This window comes from Phaethon aethereus (genome assembly GCF_964289735.1).
Source record: "Phaethon aethereus genome assembly, chromosome: 1".
Classification (NCBI taxonomy): Eukaryota; Metazoa; Chordata; class Aves; order Phaethontiformes; family Phaethontidae; genus Phaethon; species Phaethon aethereus.
Window position 1 is genome coordinate 16,661,657 of NC_138575.1, and position 21,893 is coordinate 16,683,549.

General features: G+C 35.6%; 1 protein-coding gene across 1 annotated transcript in view; it reads right to left on the bottom strand.

Moving 5' to 3' along the window:
• Nucleotides 1–21,893, bottom strand: part of LRRK2 (leucine rich repeat kinase 2) — a gene marked incomplete at its 3' end in the record, with an annotated part of 72,252 nt that overhangs the window by 32,956 nt on the left and 17,403 nt on the right. Inside the window, exons 8-25 of the mRNA XM_082007382.1 lie at nucleotides 20,705–20,824; nucleotides 19,411–19,535; nucleotides 18,771–18,850; nucleotides 17,884–17,990; nucleotides 16,025–16,154; nucleotides 14,681–14,805; nucleotides 12,378–12,511; nucleotides 10,582–10,726; nucleotides 10,129–10,268; nucleotides 8,637–8,765; nucleotides 8,380–8,550; nucleotides 6,440–6,695; nucleotides 6,031–6,219; nucleotides 4,448–4,569; nucleotides 3,595–3,664; nucleotides 2,911–3,131; nucleotides 2,155–2,405; nucleotides 900–1,048 (exon numbers count right to left, since the gene is read on the bottom strand). Of these exons, the coding sequence (XP_081863508.1) occupies nucleotides 900–1,048; nucleotides 2,155–2,405; nucleotides 2,911–3,131; nucleotides 3,595–3,664; nucleotides 4,448–4,569; nucleotides 6,031–6,219; nucleotides 6,440–6,695; nucleotides 8,380–8,550; nucleotides 8,637–8,765; nucleotides 10,129–10,268; nucleotides 10,582–10,726; nucleotides 12,378–12,511; nucleotides 14,681–14,805; nucleotides 16,025–16,154; nucleotides 17,884–17,990; nucleotides 18,771–18,850; nucleotides 19,411–19,535; nucleotides 20,705–20,824 (2,664 nt within the window). The remainder of the gene's footprint in view (nucleotides 1–899; nucleotides 1,049–2,154; nucleotides 2,406–2,910; nucleotides 3,132–3,594; nucleotides 3,665–4,447; nucleotides 4,570–6,030; nucleotides 6,220–6,439; nucleotides 6,696–8,379; nucleotides 8,551–8,636; nucleotides 8,766–10,128; nucleotides 10,269–10,581; nucleotides 10,727–12,377; nucleotides 12,512–14,680; nucleotides 14,806–16,024; nucleotides 16,155–17,883; nucleotides 17,991–18,770; nucleotides 18,851–19,410; nucleotides 19,536–20,704; nucleotides 20,825–21,893) is intronic.

Genomic DNA, 21,893 nt, shown 5'->3' on the forward strand with positions numbered 1-21,893 from the left:
GCGGCACATCTACAGGTCTTTTAAATACCTCCAGGGAAGGTGACTCACCCACTTCCCTGGGCAGCTTGTTCCAATGCTTGACAATCCTTTTGGTGAAGAAATTTTTCCTAATATCCAGTATAAACCTCTCCTGGTGCAACTTGAGGTCGTTTCTTCTCATCCTATCGCTTGTTACTTGGGAGAAGAGACCGACACCTACCTCACTACAACCTCCTTTCAGGTAGTTGTAGAAAATGATAAGGTCTCCCCTCAGCCTCCTTTTCTCCAGACTAAACAACTTGATTTCCCTCAGTTGTTCCTCATAAGACGTGTGCTCTAGACCCTTCACCAGCTTCGTTGCCCCTCTTTGGACAAGCTCCAGTGTGCTCCAGCACCTCAATGTCTTTCTTGTAGTGAGGGTCCCAAAACTGAACACAGTGTTCAAGGGGTGGACTCACCAGTACTGAGGACAGGGGGACAATCACTTCCCTAGTCTTGCTGGCCACACTTTCTGATACAAGCCAGGCTGCTTGTATGATATGTATTTCAGTACAGTATTAAACCTGTATTAGTACTAGATTTGCAAGCTAACTTTGAATGATTTCCTCTGCCTTGAACCTTCCCTAACAGTATGTATGATCCCAGGTACACTCAACCATTTTTATGGTACCCACTACAAATGTAAAAACAAGATGAGTTACGCTGAGTCAGGTCAAATGTCTAATCAAACCCCTTTGGAAATATACTGCTTCCAACAGTAATCAAGAGTTCATACATAGGGAACTGTATAAACAAGGACAAGCATATTATGTGGTGTTCTCCTTTTCTGTTCTCCCAAGACTCCAAATGCTAGTAGGTTGAGAATTTTTGTGACTTGGAATAGTTTCCAGAAGGTGGATCCTATTTTCACAGATACTTACCAAGAACATTCATCCTGGCGTTGAACTGCTCCAGTTTTGTACAGCCCATGAAGACATTCTCAGCAAGGGATGAAATATTGTTCTTACTAATGTTTAAAATTTTCAGTTCTTTCAAGCATATGGGTGAACATAAGCATGAAATTTTGTTCCTATGATAACATGAAGAAAAAAAAATCCATGTTTTATTCAGAAACAATTAGCTAAAAGTAAAGACTATTGATCTGACAATGCTATCCTTACACTGGTAAACAAAAAATAAGACTTTTATCTATATAAAGACTGACCAGTCATCAAAAATACTGGTACATGTGGCAGCATGGAATAACATGACTGATAGTTTAGTAGGCATGGTGGTGTTGGGTTGACGGTTGGACTTGATGATCTTAGAGGTCCTTTCCAACCTTAATGATTCTATGATGTTAAGATTGTTTTAGTTAATTTAGAGAGCAAATGTCAGAGTGTACTACAAGGTGTCATCTCCTGATTACATACTGCAGCTCAAGTCCACTGTTGCATTTGTGAGTAGTTCTGTTTACTAAAGATACGTGTTTGCAGGTTTATAATCACAGAATGACTATTAATCTAAGAAAAAAAAAAAAGAATGGAATTCCACATAGGGGATACAATCCAGGATCAGTATATAATGTTACAGACAATGTATTCTGTGAAGAACACCAGAAAGAGAAAGACACAAAGATCCTGAAAATACCTAGATAAAAGAGCCATGCAGCACTGTTTTGCAAGGCTAACATTGCTAACAAAGTTCAAGATAAAGCTAATAAAGAAATGCAACAAGATTTTTAATTTAAAATATTGCTTTTGTAAATTTGATTCATATATTTAATACTGCTTGCTTTAGTTACATATGTTGTTATCTTTATTCTGTGCGAACGTCTGAGTAAAAAATATCACCATCTTATTTCTGTACACAGAAAACGTAGTTGAATATGTTAGACAACACAGACAGTCCTGTGGATGAATAGCATGGCAGTAGAAAAACACTGAACTACAACATTGTTAGTACGTTACTGAAACTGCAATGCATTAGATTCTATCAAGGCCCACAGATATTCTCATGTGCTTTGTAATACAACACTGAAAATTGCAGCAATTTACACATTTAGAAGATAATGTCAGTGTTTCACTGCTCGCTAAACAATCCTTTCCATGCTGTAACAGTCATGATTCTGGATGACAAATACATTATTTTCTGTCATATTTGTTATGCTGCAGTCCATTTACTAATGCTACTCACCCTTCCAGCAACAGCTGTTCCAGATTTTCAGCAACATTTGTAAGAAATTCAGGAGTGCACACCAGCTGATTGTATGACAGATTAAGTTGCTTTAGAGTTGGACATCTGAGGTATGGATCCAAAGCAAAGGAAGGTCCAATGTCATTTCGAGAGATATCAAGATTTGCAATACAATTCATTTTCAGTAAATAAGTTGGAAAAGAAGTAAATCTGTTACTATGCAAATCCAAGTAAGTCAAGCATTTCAAGTTCTGAAAGAAAAGGATAATTCATTTTTAAAAAGTTAAATGAAAATATGAAATTACAGGTTTTAAATTGAATTATATTTAACACAATTTATTAATTTACTTGTATTTCTATCACTAGGAAAAATAACAGAAAATAGCAATCATACCAATGTAAGCCATAATATTTCTATTACAGAATAAAATATACAGCATTATTCAAAATTAGCTCAGTTTCATAAAATTTAAGAGATATGAATCGCCTGCAGTTCTCGGTTCCATTTACATTATTATGTTACTCAACCTAACATGTCCTAATGCAGTTCTCTGCAGTAAATGACTTAGAACAGTTGCATAAAAATACTTTTATTTCTTGCTGAACATAAATTCACTGAATGAAAATTGAGTGAATGTATGAAGCATGCAAAAACATACACCCACATTCATGAGTAGTATTGTTATGGCTACATTGTTAGAGACAAACTATTATAACTGATCTCAACTTGTATTACATAAAATTATGCAGGATTACTTCACACAGTTGTTCTGGAATGTTTGTAAGAGCATTTTGGTGGAGCTCCAGTTTCTCAAGATGTTCCAGATGACTAGTTAAGCTGCTATTCTGGCTGATGGCATCAATGTTCTCCAGCTCATTTGATGAAAGATCTAGTGATTTAATATATTCTTTCTCTGAGATCAATGAAGAAAGACTGTCTGATGGTCTCATATGTGGTGAAAATTTTGAGATACTTTCTATTAAAACAAAAACATGGGAAAAATAGCATGATTTCATTTATCACATAATTAAAATTAAGATCAATCAACTTGGGATCTAAAGATGCAGAAGACAGTGAATGTTTGGATATTGGTTAAGATCCAAATCCATGAAGACTTCTATTAAGAGACAGAAATTTATAAGACAGTAGGGAAGAGATGGATGTTTATGCACTGTGCAACAGAAGTAGCTTTTGAAAGTTAATAAGGGCACTCATGAAATTTCATTGCATGTTTAATTCTACATAGATTATTTGTGAAGCCCAGTAAAAAAAGAATTCCCTATATATGCTTTATTCATACTCCACTATAGTATTTCCAAAATATATCGTCCTCTCTGCAAACAAATATATAATCTGACTAAAATTTTCACATGCTATGTCTATGAAAGCATTAAGGATGAAAAATCTGTTATAGGTGTTAAATTGTACAGTTTACTTACTGGTGGATTCATCTGAAGGGAAGAATTTTCTTCTTTGTTTCATTAATGGTTCATAATCTGAGCCAGGTCCCTGGAAAATCCCAGAAGAGAACAAAAAACAGTTACGGACATGTGCAGATATCTGAAATGAAATGAAATTCAGTAAATTTCTTTTCATTGTGGTTTCTTTCTATCAAGACTTCCAGGGGGAACACAAAGAAACTGTACATTTAAACTAAAAATAACAATAGGTCACATCTTTGTAAAACTTACTGATCCATGCAATATGAAAGAAAAGTAAATTTAAAGTGCCATGGAAGTAGTGCATTTTTTGGCAAGCTAAAATGACTTTCACTAGGGTGGGATGGAGTAGGATATTACAAAAAATAACTTTCTCTAGGGAAGCCAGTCTCTCCAGTTTCCCTTTACAGTCAATGGAAAGAGACAAGCTTCTTTCAAAGGAACTTGACTTTGATTCCATCGATTTGTCCTTTCATGTCTTCTTATGGAATTGGCCTGTCTTCATTGATCGCAGTGGCACTCTGAAGATTAGCTTCACTAAGGGGTAGTTAAGTCTTTGTGAATAGGTCCACAGTTTCTCTATCTGCATTTGAACATCAGACCAGAAATTTGAGCAATTCACAAGAACATGTACATTTTAGTGACCATAAATTTTTGCTGAAATAAGCTCTCATCTGTACAGTCATCTGGAGCACAGTAACTGCAGTCATAGAAGGAAATATTAAATGGCAACAGTGAGATAAGAGCCCATATAGTTACATGACCTTTCCTAACATTTGATTATTAACAATTTTGCAGTAGGCAACACAGATGGACTTCTAAGAAGCCTGGAATGAATAAGGATCTGACTTACCACAGAGTAGGAATGTCGTGGCAAAGTAGGAGAACCTCTTTGAAATGCCATTTCCCTACCGTATAAATCAGCAACTGCAATAGAATTGGACTTCTTTTTTGTAAAAAGTGAACCTTCACTTCCTAGTAAAAAACAATAACAGAGGAGGACAAATAAGTGAGAAAATGTATTTGAAGATGAGGCTTAGAATTCAACTGCAATACAGATGCTGACATACAAAGGAGAGATACATTTCAAAAGCATCAATAGTGGCAGGATCTCACTGGTTAATTGTGTGTGCAGTAGGCCAAGAATGTTGCCAATGTGTTTTAGAGTATGTAGGCCATACTAACATGACATGCTCCAAATATGACCTGCAGCTTGTTATATTGATGCTTTATCATTTAAAATTTCCAGCAGGTTGGGATTATTATACATGTTTTGTAACACATCTTTGTGCTACTGCAGTGTAAATAACTTTTTAAAACATAAAAAGTTTGTATTTTAATAGATAAATTTGCACTCCCACATTCATTGAGAATGAAACATCAAATCCCACTCTGGTTTTGGTGATTTAGGGTTATCTGGACCCATTTAGTGTTCCTCTTCTCAAAGCTACTTTTAGAACTTCTAAAATCACTGCTATTAGCAAAATCCGTATTTTTTTTACCATAATTTACATATGACAACAACTCTTCTATGTGGAACAACAAATAGTACGTATTATATGTGTGTGCTACAGAGATAGTCCTACAGAAATTAAAAATGGTGCTGACTGATGTAAAAGAAAAGAACAAAACAGAACTGAAAAAATTCCTTAGGATCCTCTGATTCCAAAATTCAAATTCTTCATCTGTGATGATTTTAAGTATCCAACAGTTCTAAAACAACAGTGACATCTGAACAATAAAAAGGCCACTTACCCTTATTATTAAGTTACTGGTATTATAGACAGAAATGCTGATTTTTGTAAGTTGAAGGCATTCAGATTTCCTGACATGGTTACTGAAAATGATGTTGAACTGAACATAGACTTGTCATTTACACTTTCTAATCATTAGACATATTTGGGATAGGCTTGTTTCACCCACTTTATTTGTTAATAATATAGTATATAAGTTAACAATATAGTATATAAGTCTATACCAGACTTAGCTGTGTGCACTTTTTTTATAGACAACCCAGGGAATGGGGATTCTAGATCACAGTACACCTGACTTCATGATGAGACAAATTGTGTTCTTGAAGCACTTGCTTTTTGCTATTGACTATAGAGGCAGCATACGAGAATAGCTCAGCAGCAGAGATCAAAATAGTCACTATCTAAATCGGGTTGGATGAATCCCACTCTTTCTCTCTACAAGAAAGTAATTTTAAATGGATAACTGAATAAAATGCTTTAAGGTCCTAATTTTGTAGATAAAGGACATACATACTCACCATAAACTATTTTCCAATGCTACAACAAACAAAATTTTAGATAAAAGTATTTTTTTGATGGGAAATGTTTTATCTCAAATCCAAATAAACAAATAATTTATGGCTATGGTCTACCCCTGGTACAATAGATTGAGATTACAAAAATTAAAAAGAAAAACAATTACCTTCACTATCAATATCATCACTCAAAGGAAAAACACTGTCCACTAATGGGTCAGAAATGAAATTCCAGTCATAGTTTTTATCCACTCCATCTTCAGAGAAGTTTAGATCAGAGGAGGCTCTTAATCTATCCTCTGAAATATTCTTCATCTGGAATTTAAGCACCATTCTTGCCAGTGCAGAACCTGCATCTGTATGTATAAGAAACCAAAAAGATGGCATATTCTCAAAGAAATCCAAATAGTTTACAAAAAATAACAGAAATAACTTGATTTATTTTCAAGGTTTGGCTTGAAAACCAGCTGAATGCTATGAACAGATCCGCAGCTGAAGGTCTTGATCTAAAACACTTACATAGTACCATCAAGAGATGTTAACACATTTTATATAGCAAATTCTATATATACTCACTTTGTTTTCTTAATGGAGTAAGTTTATCTGGGAACAAAGGAATGAGCCAGGAGGGTTCTAGTCTCCCAATACCAAATCCGCCAAGACATATACTACTGTTGGCGACATCAAGGCTAAGCTTCTTTAAGAGCAAGCTGATGATTTGGCTATCTCCTCTCTTTATACTGATGGTTAAAGCACTCCGAACATCCTGCTCTCGAGCACCATTGGCTAATAGCAATTCCACCAATTTAGGATTATTGCCTTTCTCGCAAACCTAACAGAAAAAAGGAATGAAAAAATTTATGTAAGGCACTCAAACAACAGCTCAGACTGCATTAAGAGACTTGTCTCAGATTCTGATTTATTGTATTTTAGGATCACGTCTCTTTTTCAGTTACACAACTTCCTACCCCTCAGAGCCTGCCTAAGGCATCTGAGTACCAACTCCCATTTTCATGAAGTCTTTGCCCAAAATATAACAAATGCCTGAGTTCTGTAATTGCAATTTGTGCCATAAGTGCACACAATCACCAGGAAAAAATGAATGGTAATTTATGTAGTTTGGTTACTGCATGCAGTCTATGGTAACTCCACTTACTCATCTGTTCAGTGGAAAAAAGACACTTAGGGGTTATTTTGCCATGTCATCTGGATATCAGATGAACAGGCAACGATGGTGAGACTCATCAAGCCTTGCCTAGTGCTAGGGAGCTCAGGTCCACTGGCTTCAGTCAGCTTCACTCCTCTCAGCCCACATTGGTACACAGAGCAGTGTTGATGGTGAATATTACAAATATTTTTTAGAACTATTTCCAGTTACTTCCATACTTCCACTGTGGTTTTCTAATACTGATTTGCCTACCTCAGACTCCATGGATGGATGGTCGGTTCCAAACTCAGCTGTGCTTTATCACCCAGCCAGCTCTGCCAGAAGAAGTTAACACTTCCTAATTCACTCCAGGCAGTACTGGTGGGGTTCTCTCAGACCATTTAAAACTTTGATACTGAAGCAAAGTTAAGAAGTGCTCATACATACCGTTTCTCAAAAAAAAATTTTCAAGGCAGTCACATTTAGCAAGGAGCACTTGTAAGTGCTGATGGCATGGCTGAATCCAGATGGGACGTTTGCCTATGGCCTTATTTAAGACGTCAATGTATTTCAAACAGTTGATGCTCTGGATGTGGCTACTGTCTGGAGAAAGCTCTTTGCAGCTAATGTGACTGCAGGCATTTCAAGATGTTATATTACTTTTGCTGTGTTGATAAAAAGTCAGAACTCTAACCATAACAGTTAAATCAGCACAAAAACTGGTGACTACGTTCAGCTTTAGGTACAACACAAAGTTAAAAAAAAACACCATTCCAGGGCAGGCTTCTTTGCAGGTCGAGAACAGAGTGGGACTAAGCACACTGAAACCTATGTATGGACAGGGCTGTCTGCTGGTCCATCTCTACTTCAGCCACACAGAGCTTGGAAAGAGATGAATTTGGAATATCAGTTGATGAACTGGGCTCTAATGGGCTTGATGCCATCTATGCCTGATTAATTCAGAAAAAATGACTGGGAGTTCGCAAATGTTGGGCTTCTTCCTCAAAAATACTCCAAAGTTAAGGCTAAGTCAGTACTTGATTGAAACCAGGTTTGCATGTGAACAGGGTAAACAATCAGAAAGCATGGACTTTAAAGTGACCTGCATCAGAACTAAACTGGCAGTGTGGGCACATTCTAGGTGACAGTGACACTATGAGCTTCAATAAAGTGAAATGTGTTTCAATGAACATCAGAGTGAGCCTGAAGTCACCATGAGTAGCAATGGGTTGTTAACACCACTCAGGTCACAGTTAGATTGTACTGGGTATTGCTGCTGTGTTCTGCCAAATATATGTTTACATGAAAAGAGAAAGGAAACAAAAGCACAAATTTTAAAGCAATAAAACTATATATTTCCATATATTACCTGATAGATCAAAGAGTTTGTCTTTGTCTTCTTATTAATATCAGCTCCCAGTAGAAGTAAACATTCAGCCATAATACTATTGTACTCAATACACGCTTTTTCCAGCATCATATTTTTTAAATCATCATTTTCAGCTATTTTAGCAAAACATTTACAACACAGGCTTTGAAACTGAATGGGAAGACAAACAATCAAAGTTAGGACAAGAAAAGCACCAAAACTTTTCAGCTGTGGAGCTGTCAAAAGAGAGAAGATACCTGTCGATCTCGCTGGTCAGTGAAACACATAGACATCTGGTAGAAAATGACTGCATCAAATGATTCATGTACCAGCAGCTTTGCAAAACAAGGTGACAAACCAAGAATTGACAAGATTGCATGAAATCCCTAAGGACACAATGAGAAGACTGAAATAAGTACAGTGTTAAAAAGTGTGATTTTAAAACAGGTTGTGTAACAAAATCAAATTTCAACCAGAAGATAAATGCTTTAAATTTTTTTGTCTTCCTTTTAAAGATGCAATAATTCACAAATTAGAGAAGATCACGAGAGAAGGTAGAAATACCTGGTGTCTCTGTGTTTATATAGCTGTAGTTTCTTGTTTGTTTAGCTGACCCACTTAAACAGACATTAACTGACACTTTGAAAAGACAAATTATGCACCATAATATCTGACAACATCCTGCCTGGCAGTGACAAATGTACTTGTGATTTCCTGAAAACATACAGAGGAAACAATCTCCTAAGGATATGGGATGAAGATGCATCCCCTGTCCCAATGTGTTGCTCTGTAATCCTTGAATTTGAAAAAAATATAAAGGCTAAACGAAAAACTTAACAGGTTTCTTCTACAAACTAAAAAGAAATACAAAATTATCCTGTGATTCTGGAAGTACAGTTCACGTAGAAGGGTTAGCTGGGTAAATTATGGACTCTCTGTTCAAACCTAATTGAGACTAAATCACTTTAAGTAACTTCCTCATTCCACCACATTATTTTGCTTTCTCTCTACACTGGTTGCTAAGTGAAACTTGGAAGGTTTCAGGAAAAGACAGCAGTAAAGAAGAGAGGCTGTACTTGTGATATTTTCATATTGATCTGAAACAGAAGTACAGAAACTCTCAGAGGAAGCTGATCTCACAGGCAAGCTCCATTCTGCTAGAAAAATGAAACTGGCAACAAACAGGGAAAGCTTCTGAAGCAGAGGAAACAGAACTTTCACACAAGGAGGGTGGAATGTGTGTTTGCAGACAGAATAAGAACTCTCCTTCCATATTCACAAGTAGATCCAAAGTCTGACACAATATTCCAGTAATATTATTCTTAAATACAGCATTCCTACACTAAGCTTAGTGCTGGTGACAGGGCTGCGAACTAAGTTATTTTCTATTAACTGTCAAACATGGGCAATCAATAGTATAATGACGGTTATTTCATTAAATGATTATAGATTGACTGAATGATGGACCATGACTGAGAAATTTGTTCTAGCTTGCAGATCTCAGAAGTCTTAGGTAAACACCTAAACCTACGCTTACATATTCTGGATTGAATATATGCCTCCAAAAAAAACATCTCTACAGCAGCCATACTGGTTTAATTATAAAGGCTTATACTAATCTAGTAATTGCAATAAAATCAGAATGAAGTAGTTAAAATAAGGAATTACACTTCAAATATAACTACGTTAAAATAATCTTCTAAGGTTTTGCCTTTCACTTTCGTCTTTGTACGTAGAAATAATACATACATGCATCTGGATTTCAGTAACGTCTTTAAATCGTCGCAGAGTAGAAACCAGAACTGTTGACAAGACATGCATAGTTGCAATACACAAACTCTTTCTGGTAATCAAAGAGCGTAGAAGACTCAAACCCAAACACTGTATGTCTAGAAGAAAAAAAAGAAAGATTTATAATGTTGATTATTCATACATTCTGAGTAGAATAAGCCCATGATCTAAGTAGTCTTATATTACTAAGGCTCCAGAAAGTTATTTGCATAAGCTACTATAGGGCCAGGCATAAGGCATAACTACAAAGTGGATGAACCTGAGGACTATGCGGTGCTGCAGCCTTTTCTTGCCATGTAACCTACATCACATCCAGTACAAAAGAGTGTAATAGATAGGTTACAGCTTCTCTGCTTGATCAGTCCCTCCTACTATATCATTCACACTCAACTAACAAAATACCTTCCCTACCTTGTTCGCCTGGATACATCTGTAAGGTGTGAAGCACAGTGTCAGTAGCTCCTTGCTGGGTTAAAATTTCTAGCGCACCAGTGCACTCAGCTACAGAAGCAAGTAGTTTTAATCCACACTTCTGAATGCTAGGATTTCCAATAAACTAATGGAGAAATGAATACAAAATCAGATCAAGTTTGTTCTGCTTACAATGGCAACAGAAGAGTTGCTTGTTCTTAAAGCGTCTCTTTAAGAACAAGCAATTGTTATTCTTGAAGTATGTAAAATTACAGCTGATATGACAATAAATAACAATAATCACAATTTCAAAAGGTTTCCTTTTCAGCCATCAATTTCAGCCACTCATAACCTCCCCAGATTTTCACCTTTGATTCTGAAAATATTCCCTAGCTTGTTTTCTAATGGAGAGTGGGGTTTTTTCCCCCTCAAAGTTTCAGTACAAACATTCACAAGTTCACACCATTTTACTAGGACAAGGAGAGTGAAAAAATGGACTTCCTTTGTGGATAAAAAGGAACAAAAGTTGGGTTCTTTGAGAACTGGCACATGATAAACATGGTGGCAACTGAAAAAATACAAAAAGAAAAAAACATGAAGCAACATACCTATTACCACAGCCCATCAAGGTTTTAAAAGCTTAGGTTTAGTTAAATAGCAATTCAATAGGTTATTTGTGATTATTTTTCCCAATTTTGCCCCACTTCTAGATGGAAGAAACCTAGATAAGGCCTAGATCTGAAAATATGCATAGCTGTCACAGTGACTTGCAAATCTGTAAAATTATTTCAGTGAGGTCATGCCCATCTTCTTCTTTATTCCTTTCTCTAGTTTTTCATTAAAATATGTTAATTTCTAGCCCTTCTGGTTGGTATGGTAGTATCCCAAACATAAACCAGCTGGGTCAGAAAAAGCAATCAGGATGGTCACAAAGCAGTGGAGACTGTAATACATTCTGAAGTAAAAATTATTTTGCCTCCCTTGTTAACTCTTATATCCTATATCTTCAGGTCAAGAAACGTCCTTTAGACACTGTAGCACTCTTCTGCTGATACATTATTTGCTCTGACTTTTATAATGAATGCAAGAGACACAAATTTCCTTGACTGAAGGTGTTTGGCAAGCCTAAAATTGTTGCAAGACTTCTAAAAATCATGAATTGCTACATCCATTTTGTATGTGGTCATGTGAACCTTGTAAATCTTGTAGAGGTGGGATTCTTCAGGAAGGCTATGAAGTTAAACCTTTCCTATCACTAGGATTTAAGGTTTGCTGTGCAAAGTGCCCAGTGCGGTCTGCTCCAGCCTTTCAGTTTTCAGCTTGCCCTTCAAGGGCACAGCGATCATTCTGTTTTTCAGTGGCTGGAAAAAGTTATAGAATTGAACAGTGAAAAGAATGGAGACAACTGAGAAACACTGTTCTGTTGAAAGCAAAGGAGTATGTACCCATGAAAGCCATATTGAAGAACCACTCAGTTCTTTAGTAGTTGAGGTGTAGGCATGAGGACACTTTTCATGTATAAACTAGTCTATGAAAAAACACAAATAAACTATATGCTTGAAAAAAAATTAGCCTTGTTTTTATAAATAACCTTTAGAGTTACCGTATAAAGTATCTAACTCCATCTGGAACAAACTAAGAAGAAACCACAAATGATAGATGAAACTCAGGAGGGAGTTAAGATTAATTCTATCAAATCAATAGGAGAATCAATGTGGAACTAAAACTTACAAATGATTGACCATTGCAAGTCTAAAATAGTGACAAAATTAATTAGAATAAAGCTTTAACTATACCCTGTTCAAAGCATTAAGCACCAACGAATGAGTTCCCTCCAACAGACACTGGCTTTTAATGACTTTTAATGTAAGTGCAAAAGCAGCATCTCCCACATCTCTGGAAGAACCGTTCTGGTGTTCACTCTTTGTATCTGCAACAATGAAAAACAGCCTTCCTCAGAAGAACAGATTTAATATTCTCCCAAGTGTTAACCGAGTATTATTAACCCAACATCACAATAAAATTGAACAGCTAGGTTTTAACAACTGACTCGGCATATTTCAGATCTTGTGACATTTTCAGAATGCTGTAGTGACAGAGACTGGAGTCCCTCCAGGTTTACATTGTAGTGTGAGTACAGTGTGTTTGAAATGACTATTTCACCATATGTTTGCTCGCTGCTCACTCTGAAAATGCAAAATCATGCCAAAGAATTTTGCCTAAGGTACACTGCGATGTATTACTTTTTTGAGCTATGGGCTTTCTTGATGTTCCTGATACCTGCTTCAGAATGCCTCTTCCTTCTGGAAAGGAGACACCATAGAGAAGCTATAAGCTAGTTGCCCTTTCTCACTTGGCAGCACATCATAGGCCAAATTTTACCCACAGATGACATAAGTGGAAGGTGAGCACAAATAAAAGAACATAGGAAAGTCTTTCAGATGTACATTTCTTGTAGTTGTTGGCACTTGCAGTCAAGTGGCACTACAGAAAGTACCCAGAAATCGTTTCAAAGTCACTTCAGCATTCATATTTGTTCCGATTACTATTTTCCCCATGAATTACTTTTTATTCCCTAATTAACCTGTGTCCTGGTTTCAGCTGGGACAGAGTTAATTTTCTTGCTGATAGGTGGTCTAGTGAGGTGGTTTGGATTTGGGATGAAAATAACATACTGATGTTTTGGGTTGTTGCTAAGCAGTCAAGGACTGTCCAGCTTCTCATGCTGGGCTGCCAGCGAGGAGGCTGGGGTGCATGGGGAACTGGGAGGGGACACAGCCAGGACAGCTGACCCAGGCTGGCCAAAGGGACATTCTATACCATACGATGTCATGCTCAGTATATAAACTGAGGGGTGAAGAAGGAAGCATGGGACGTTCGGAGTTACGGCATTTTGTCTTCCCAAGTAACCATTACGCATGATGGAGCCCTGCTTCCCTGGAGATGGCTGAACACCTGCGTGCCCATGGGGAGTGGTGAATGAATTCCTTGTTTTGCTTTGCTTGTGTGCACAGCTTTTGCTTTGATTATTAAACTGTTTTTATCTCAACCCAGGAGTTTTCTCTCTTTAACTCTTCTGATTCTCTCACCCACCAACAGGGAGTGAGTGAGTGGCTGTATGGTGCTTAGTTGCCCTCTGGGGTTAAACCATGACAACCTGTAAATTCCAACATCCAGTCGGCGCTCTCTTTGTTTGATTACACTTTAGAAGGGTGTCACATCCAGTATACTGGCAAAAAAAGCACCTTGCCTACACCTTAGAATATATATGTCAAGTCTTAATCCTGCTGTTTATTGAAAAAAAAGGAAAGTATTAGGATTATAATTCAAAGAATAGAAAAAAACTGAAAACCTGAAATCAGTCTGCATATTAGCCAAATTACTAATTTCAGAGTTATTGGATTTGTAAATGTTCAACTAAAACTGCTGAGAGATACTTGCAAAAAGATGTTCTGAAAAAAAAACCAGTATCGCATATCTGTACTCTCACATTCAACATCAGAGGAAAAAACAGCATGTACAGCAGTAAACTGATAAGAAGAGTTAAAACTTTCCCCAAATTCTATTAAAGGTACAGAACTAACAACGAACATATTTTTCCCACTGTAGATTGCCTTTAAAGAGTTTTTTTTTGGAAAGGAATTTCTAAGCTAGTCAGTTTGGCTTCTCCCTTTCTGTAGGAAATAGTATATAATAGTATATTTCATATCGTTAAATCACTGTCTCTTATTTTTTGGTGTCAGAGGTCCAATTTTTATGTTCCTTCCAAGAGACGCTATTAAAATAATTGCATCTTGTAGTACAACAATGTTGATGTCATTATCACCGTTTGCTCTCACTGAAAGGGTATCATCTATGATGAAAATATACAACCACAGTGATAGCTCCACACCCATTCCCTGAATTAACGGAACTAACTCTTCACTGATGAAATCAAGGGGAAATCAGCAGTTTTCTGAATTTCTGAAAATTTATGAAATGTTCTGAAGTCTCATTAAAGGCTGTCTCATTAGATAAGAAAGACTAAAACCCAGCTAACTAATTCTATTCTCTGATTTGGTGTATGACGCCTCACCGATTATATTTTTGGGTGACTTACCGGGCATCATAAAGTGTAAAAGGACTCGAAGTGCTTCCAGTTGTACACAGAGTGATTTTTCATGTTTCCTCATGGCTTTTACAACTTCTGATGCAGCTACTGTCATTATATCCAGATGAAGGAAACTGAAAATATTGTTTATAAAATAAAAAAAAATAATGCATTTCTAAATTTTACATGCATTTGCTTCCTTAATTAACACTATGTGATATTGCTTTAAAACATTGTAAATCTGGTTTGAGCTATGAAATATAAATTAAACTATGTTACTTTTCTTCATATATTATTTACATATATTATTAAATTAAATTAAGTATATTATTATATAATTAAATTATATATTATATAAATATATAAAATATATTTTAATGGCATTCCATGAATTCAGTCTATGTAATTAATTCCACTTTAGACTATTGAGAGGTAATTTTCAATCCAGTCCAGAACAGTGATACACAGAGAGTAGTGTTTCATTCAGCGTGAGTGGTGGATTCACATATTTCACTTTGATTCCAGTCCAGATATGTGCAAAGATACATCTTCCTTAATCCAGTGCTCTGCAATTGTCATAAACTACGGATGAATTATCAGATACTTGGAGAATAAACAAAATATCAATCATGTTAGGTTCTAATCTTGAAGAAAAAAAAAAATCTCAATGTCATTAGCATTCCTAGAAATGACAGTAACCAAAGGCCACTAATTCACTTTTACAGTTATTTTCTTCTTTCATTTTATAATACTTTTTATTCCTGTGAACATGATTATGGAAGTTTTGAGGTTTTCTTCTTTATAGAATGAAATTATTCATAAGAAATTCTGTGACTACATCTTAAGTCTGTCATTTTTTCACAAACTGCTTAGTATACATGAAGGTTTCAGGGAAGGCTAGAAAAACTTGGAAAAACACTTGGAATGATGTTCCTATGCTGTATATCAGTATTTATAAATCACAAGTTTGTTTTCCAGTCATGTTCTAGAGCATTTGCAAAAGCCAACCCAAAAGGAATATTAAACAATTGTATTTTAATATTGAGGGAAATTTCTCAGCTCTTAATGGAATTCAGTGTGGCTACCAGGAGGGGAGACCACCTAGCGATAGTCTATATTCAAACCTCACTGCTCAAGAATGGAAGGGAAGGGAAGAACATGTAGCTCCCTACATATATCCAACAGGGAATTTGACTACAGGGCTTAGAAAATTCCATGTCTTGAAGAGGGCTGTCAGCCTATGGTTAATTTTAATATCAATGAAACAGTCAATAATTGAAATGTAATCAATTACAGCACTGAATCTCATAAACCTTCACTTTAGAAGTTGCCATGTATTTCTAAGTATGTTACCTTCCTTCGAAAACATGATTCAGAATTCTGCAGGCTCTTTCAACCACTTCAGGAGAATGTGGATGTTTCCTCATTATATCCAAAATATTCATGTGTATTCCTTTAGCCAAAAGTGTCTTCCTAATATTTACTACAACACAAAATAGCAAGCATCTTATAAGTAAATCTCTCTCTTTATGTATAGTTCTCAAGAACAACAGAACTGCTAACTTTTCCCCCCTTTTTTCTACCTTTTTCCTCCCCCAAAACACATTATAAAAGTATAAATCAGAATGGGAAACAATTTGAGCTGAAGCTGACTTCTGTTTTCGTAGCTTAATCAAATGCATTATAATTCCTGAATGCCTAATAAGTTTAAATACATCTGCTATTTTTACTTACAGAAAGTTAACTTAAGGGAAAGTGAATATACTGTTTTATTTCAAAAATGTTTATTCTTAAACAATGCTTCCTTTCAATTGCACTCTGTTATCATGTAGGAAAGCTAGAATTTAAAACTTTCAAAAAGCCTTCTATCTTCCAAAATAAGGCTACAAAAAAGAAATTCTATTTATTCACTCTATTTACCTTTGTTAATTCATTTTTTTAAAAATTCAAATACCAAAGCACATGTTGTAGCTATAACTGTAACTCAGAACACTTAAAAAATATTCTACCTTATCATGGTAACTACAACCAATTCTTGTCATTCCCAGTTCAGTACATCCATTTCAAATGGTTAATTCAAGCAATATTGCATTGTGACAGTGTTTTACTAAGCTTCTTTATGTCTATCATTTCTGGTGTAAGCCCATTGCAGGGCGCTTGGACTAGATGACCTTTGAAAGTCCCTTCCAACCCAAACTATTCTATGATTCTATGACTTAGGGGTAAAAAAAAACCAAGAAAAAAAAAAGACAAAAATAAAAATTTACTTTAGATTTCTGATGGGAATCAGAGGCCCATTTGTCAGTAACATACTATAAAAGTATCTGGTATAATATATGATAACATTATGCATACATTTATGAGATCTATTTCTTGATCTAGATACATATTTAGCTCATAAATAACTGTAACACTTTTTCATTGTTAGCTTTTATGTACCTGGATGGCTCAGTAACCTAGTGATAAAATAATGCTTGCTCACCTAGAGAATAGTAATTAACTGCTAGTCTTTATCTTCCTATCTAGCCAGTGGTTTTCAATGTGCAGTCTACAAACAACTTGAGGTCCATAACCATTTCAAAGGGTTCTGGGAAAGGTATCTAATAAAAGCAGGCCAACTCTCAGTAGGCTTAAATACTCTACCCAGTGGTCCACATCTCCACTGAAAAATTTTGAGGGGGTCTGCAAATTGAAAAAAGTTATGAAGCCATGTTAGGGACACAATCAGGACTAAGGCAGTCTTGAAAACTGTGTAACAGTACATAATACATGCTTAACTTTCTACACATGATTTGATTCACTGAAGTCAACAGGACTGTTCAAATCCCCTGTGTTAAGCAAGAAAATGGTATTTGTTGGGCTGCAATCCTTATTCATGTGAGTTTCAGCAAATGCTGCTCTTGACAAAATTCAAACATATGATAAATATTTAAACAAGCATACAAAGAGAACACATTCTTTTCACGTCTCCTGCTCCAAAAAATAGCATTGCAACACATAAACTGGCAAAGAGCTCCTTACATCCACATACTCTCTTTGATAATAGCCAACAATAGCTTTTTCAAACCAAGAAATAAACTTCCTACTAAACACAACTGCATAGTATTCTAATCACAGAGAATATTTCATTCATACAACAGCACATTAAATATTCTTTAATATTACAGCACTTTCTGATGAATTAGAAAGTAATGATAATTAAATTTCCTTACCATTTTGTTGTGACAAAATTGCCAAGGTACTAGCAGCTGCCTGAAACACTTCTTTTGAAGAGGAGTGCATCAGCATGGAGAGCATCACTGCTCTGTCTATTGGGAACCTTTCACAGAGAGAAACAAATCACTGCACATTGGTCATATTACAGCAGTTACTTCATAACTGTAGTTCAGTTTCCTAAAAAGGTATTAAGCAACATAATTAAATTTTCAGATGATTGTACATGGCTTCTAATATTTTTCCAGAGCAACAGCAGACAGAAAGTCCTTTGCAAACTATGCATATTAGCCTACTCTGAATCTCTCTGAATTCACTTGGAACCATGCTTTCCAAGTGTCTTGAGGTCCAGAAGGGGTACAAAACAGGATTACTAAAATTTGTATGATTCAAATTTTAAGCAAGTCTGAGAAATAGTTTAAGTAAAATGAAAGTCTGTGTCTAACCCATGCCTAGATTCTCCCTGATGAGGCAGCACCCCTTCTACTACGACCTTTTATCTGATTTGTGGGAAAATGAGCACTCCTTTTCCATACCTCTTACGTGCTAGATATCTTAATCTTCCCTATTTTCCCTACTTTTACATTCTTTAATCCTCCCTATCCTTGTTGCAACTGAAGAAGAAATTCCTTCTGAGCTGTAAAAATTAGCCCTATTAGAGTGTGTTCTGACCCTTTAATAAAACACTAGCAATTTTGCCTGAGTCAAGGTGAGCACACTTTTCAAGAAAAAACTTTCCCAAGTGTGGTTGATCATCATGCATTTCACCATATTGAAAACAAGAAAGAAAAATAAAAATAATTGGAACATGAGACCCAAAATGGCCTAATAGTAGGCTTTCATTTCCTTCTTTGCCAAAAATGCAGTTCAAGATATTAGCACTGACTGATTATCTCCATCTCCAATCTTCTCATGAAGGTTGTGTTGATACAGAAACAGATTTTTCAAAGCCCAGCATGCAGCCTCCTAAATATAAACCAAGAGGAGACAAAAGGATTAAGAAAATACGCCTTTAGAATATCAAAAATACATGAAAAAATTTAAATAGTTTAACTGTTTTTCAGTCCATGACAAAGGTACAAGGTGCTTTATGTAGAAATACAACAAGGTGTGGACTGTCACATTCGTTATAGCTGGGATAGGCCTGAGTTACAAATGTGTGTCGCATTCTCATTATTTGATTTACATTTTGACACTTATTTTAGGCTAAGATTAATTCTTCTGTTGATGGGTCTGTGTTTTGCTGCTGTACACAGAGGAGCTACGTAAACAACGTTTGGATAGCCAAATTTTCAGGTAACAGGTCTCATCTTAACTACCTACATTTGATCCAAACGAGTAACTGAAACCTGTTGAGGTGAACAAAGATAAGAAAAGGCAAGAAAGGTAAGATTTATTCTAAGTCTAATCCAGTCTTTAAGGCCTTGTTTGCCCAAGGATATATGGCAGAAAATGATGCTGCTGAACATTTTATTTAATGCATAACGCAGTCCTTCCACACGCCCCCATCATCCAGAAATTCTCACCAGCACATCTGTGTTTTTTCGGTGTAGTTCTAGTGCTCTGTAACACGCTTCCAACCAGCATAATTTTTCTTCCTCTTCCTCTTCTTTTCTTTCCTCTAAGTCTCGGTTTAAGAATATTGTTTCAGCTTGAAATATAAAATATTTACAATTAATTCTTATTGTGAAAAACAAAACACAAGTCTCAACCTTCATGTACTCATGAAGGTATTCACACTGCCTATGTGCGAAAATCACTCGGAGGATTAGCCTATTGTCGGGAAGGAGAAGTCTATTGACTTGAAGTCTATGACAGATTTGAAAAATGTCTTTAACACTATAGAAGGACTAAAAAACTTCATTATAGTGTAGTAAATTAGGTACATAGTTACAGATCAGTCAATGCTCAGGCTCTGAAAAAGACCTGCACATACTTTTCTTTGTTGTGTACTTACATACAGAATACCACAGACATAAAATAGAAATGTGATTCATTTGCACATAACCACTTACCACAGAGCCATCTACAGTCTGAAGCAGTGCCATTAAAAAATGAAATGCAAATTGCAGTTGCTAAGAGAGAAATAGCTGGTCCCAGAAAGTACAATAGAATTTAAAAGAAATAATTTTATATCTGTGATTTTTCAGCATTTAGGGGAAAAAAAGGTATCAACACTGACCATAATATCTGAGGCTTACTGGAGTGTAGTCTGATTTCTATTCTTTGCTGTTTTGGGGACTCTAAAACAGCATTTCTACTGACTTTTGTATGGCACAATTATTCAAAGACTAAGAGGATCAAATCCCTGCTTTTTGCCACTAGCTAACTAACTTCTGCTTCAAAATAATACCTGGGGGTGTACTCAAGGAAAAGTTTTAAATCTTTTAATTCATTTCAGAACTCAAGCACAAGCATTGATTTGGTGTTGCTATCAACTGCCACAATATAATAAGTACTGTCATACATGGAAAACACAGCATCAAATTAGTGTTGTTATCTCTAGACATTTTATGTTAAGTAGGGATTATGCAATATTTGCCTATGAATAAACAGGTTGCTTTGTTAAGACCTGTCAACATAACTTACCAGCACTGGGCACTGAAAATGTTGGGCATATGATATAAACACAGCCATACTAAGGCAACAAACTGTAAGCAGGTAGGAAATCTAGCTCTGTCAAAGTTATCATGCCTGAGGCTTTCATGTTAAAGAAATGGAGTTCAAAATGATTACAGAAAATTACCAGCATAAAAAAATTAACAAGTGGACAGATAAATGAAGTAAGTTATTTATGTATTTAGGAAGAGATTTACTCACTTAGAAAAGCTAAACAACTGAGAGCTGCAGCTTGTAATTTTGCATTTTCAGGATATGTTTTAACAGCCTTCACAATGACTTCTGGAACCTTATGTAATACAAGGATATTGAAAAAATTTCCTGAAAATACATAAGATATTGAATTAATATAAACACATATCTAGAGCTTTATAGGCATTTAACATAAATTTCTCATCACACAATGCACAGACTTTTTCTGTAGCAAACGTTGGATTTCTGATTAGAGAGCTTGACACAGCAATGCTTTATTTGTGGAAAGAAGAGGTCAATGAAAATAAATTGGGATCTAAGTTCTTTGTGTTTTTTTACAAAAGACTGAAGTTTAATGCAAAATGAAGTGCACATTGTCATCAAAATAAGAAAAATACAGTCAGCATATCACTTGCAGACTTCCTGCCAGGAAGCAAATGCAGTCCTGGTCTTGAATTCCTGTAATGATTTGATCTACCCTGTCAATCAAGTGGTTTAACCCTGTTTTGCCCTGCTCGTTAAATAGATCATGGTCCGCATTATAAATACAGATTATATACATTCTGGAATAGTAGAAAGAACTACCTTTTGATGATAAATATATTTAAAGCATAACTTTTCTTGTAGGTTGTACAGTATTTTATATTATAGATTAAATACAATGAATTCTGCAAAAAGCAAGCAAATGAAAATAACTTCCCTGTTTGTTATGTATCAAGCATAAAATAATACAGCAACACTCACTTTGTAAAATACAGTTTGATAGCTATGGTTTTGTATTTTGATATTCAATTTTGTTTAGTTCTTGAGTAGTAAAAATGAGAATCACAATAGCAATGTAAAAGGTCAGATTAAAATCTATATCAGTGTTTCTCAAACCCTTCAGACAAGGTACTAAATTAAGAAGTCCCTCATCTTTGAGCATCAAAAATACAATTAAATACAGAAAAAAAGCTGTTAACCTAATTTCTTTCCCTCGGTTCTGGTCCTGAGTCCCATAAGTGATGATTACCTTCAATGTCTAGATTTTTCACCAGAACATAATTACCTCTCCCAACGTTTTATGACTCAGTTCAATTAGACCAAGTTAACAGAATGCTTAAGAACAGACTTTAAGACAGAGCCATCATTCTAAAACCTTGAGCTTAACACTTTTTACAGGTGCAACTGGAAACAGTATTTTTCTTCTTACTCTGTC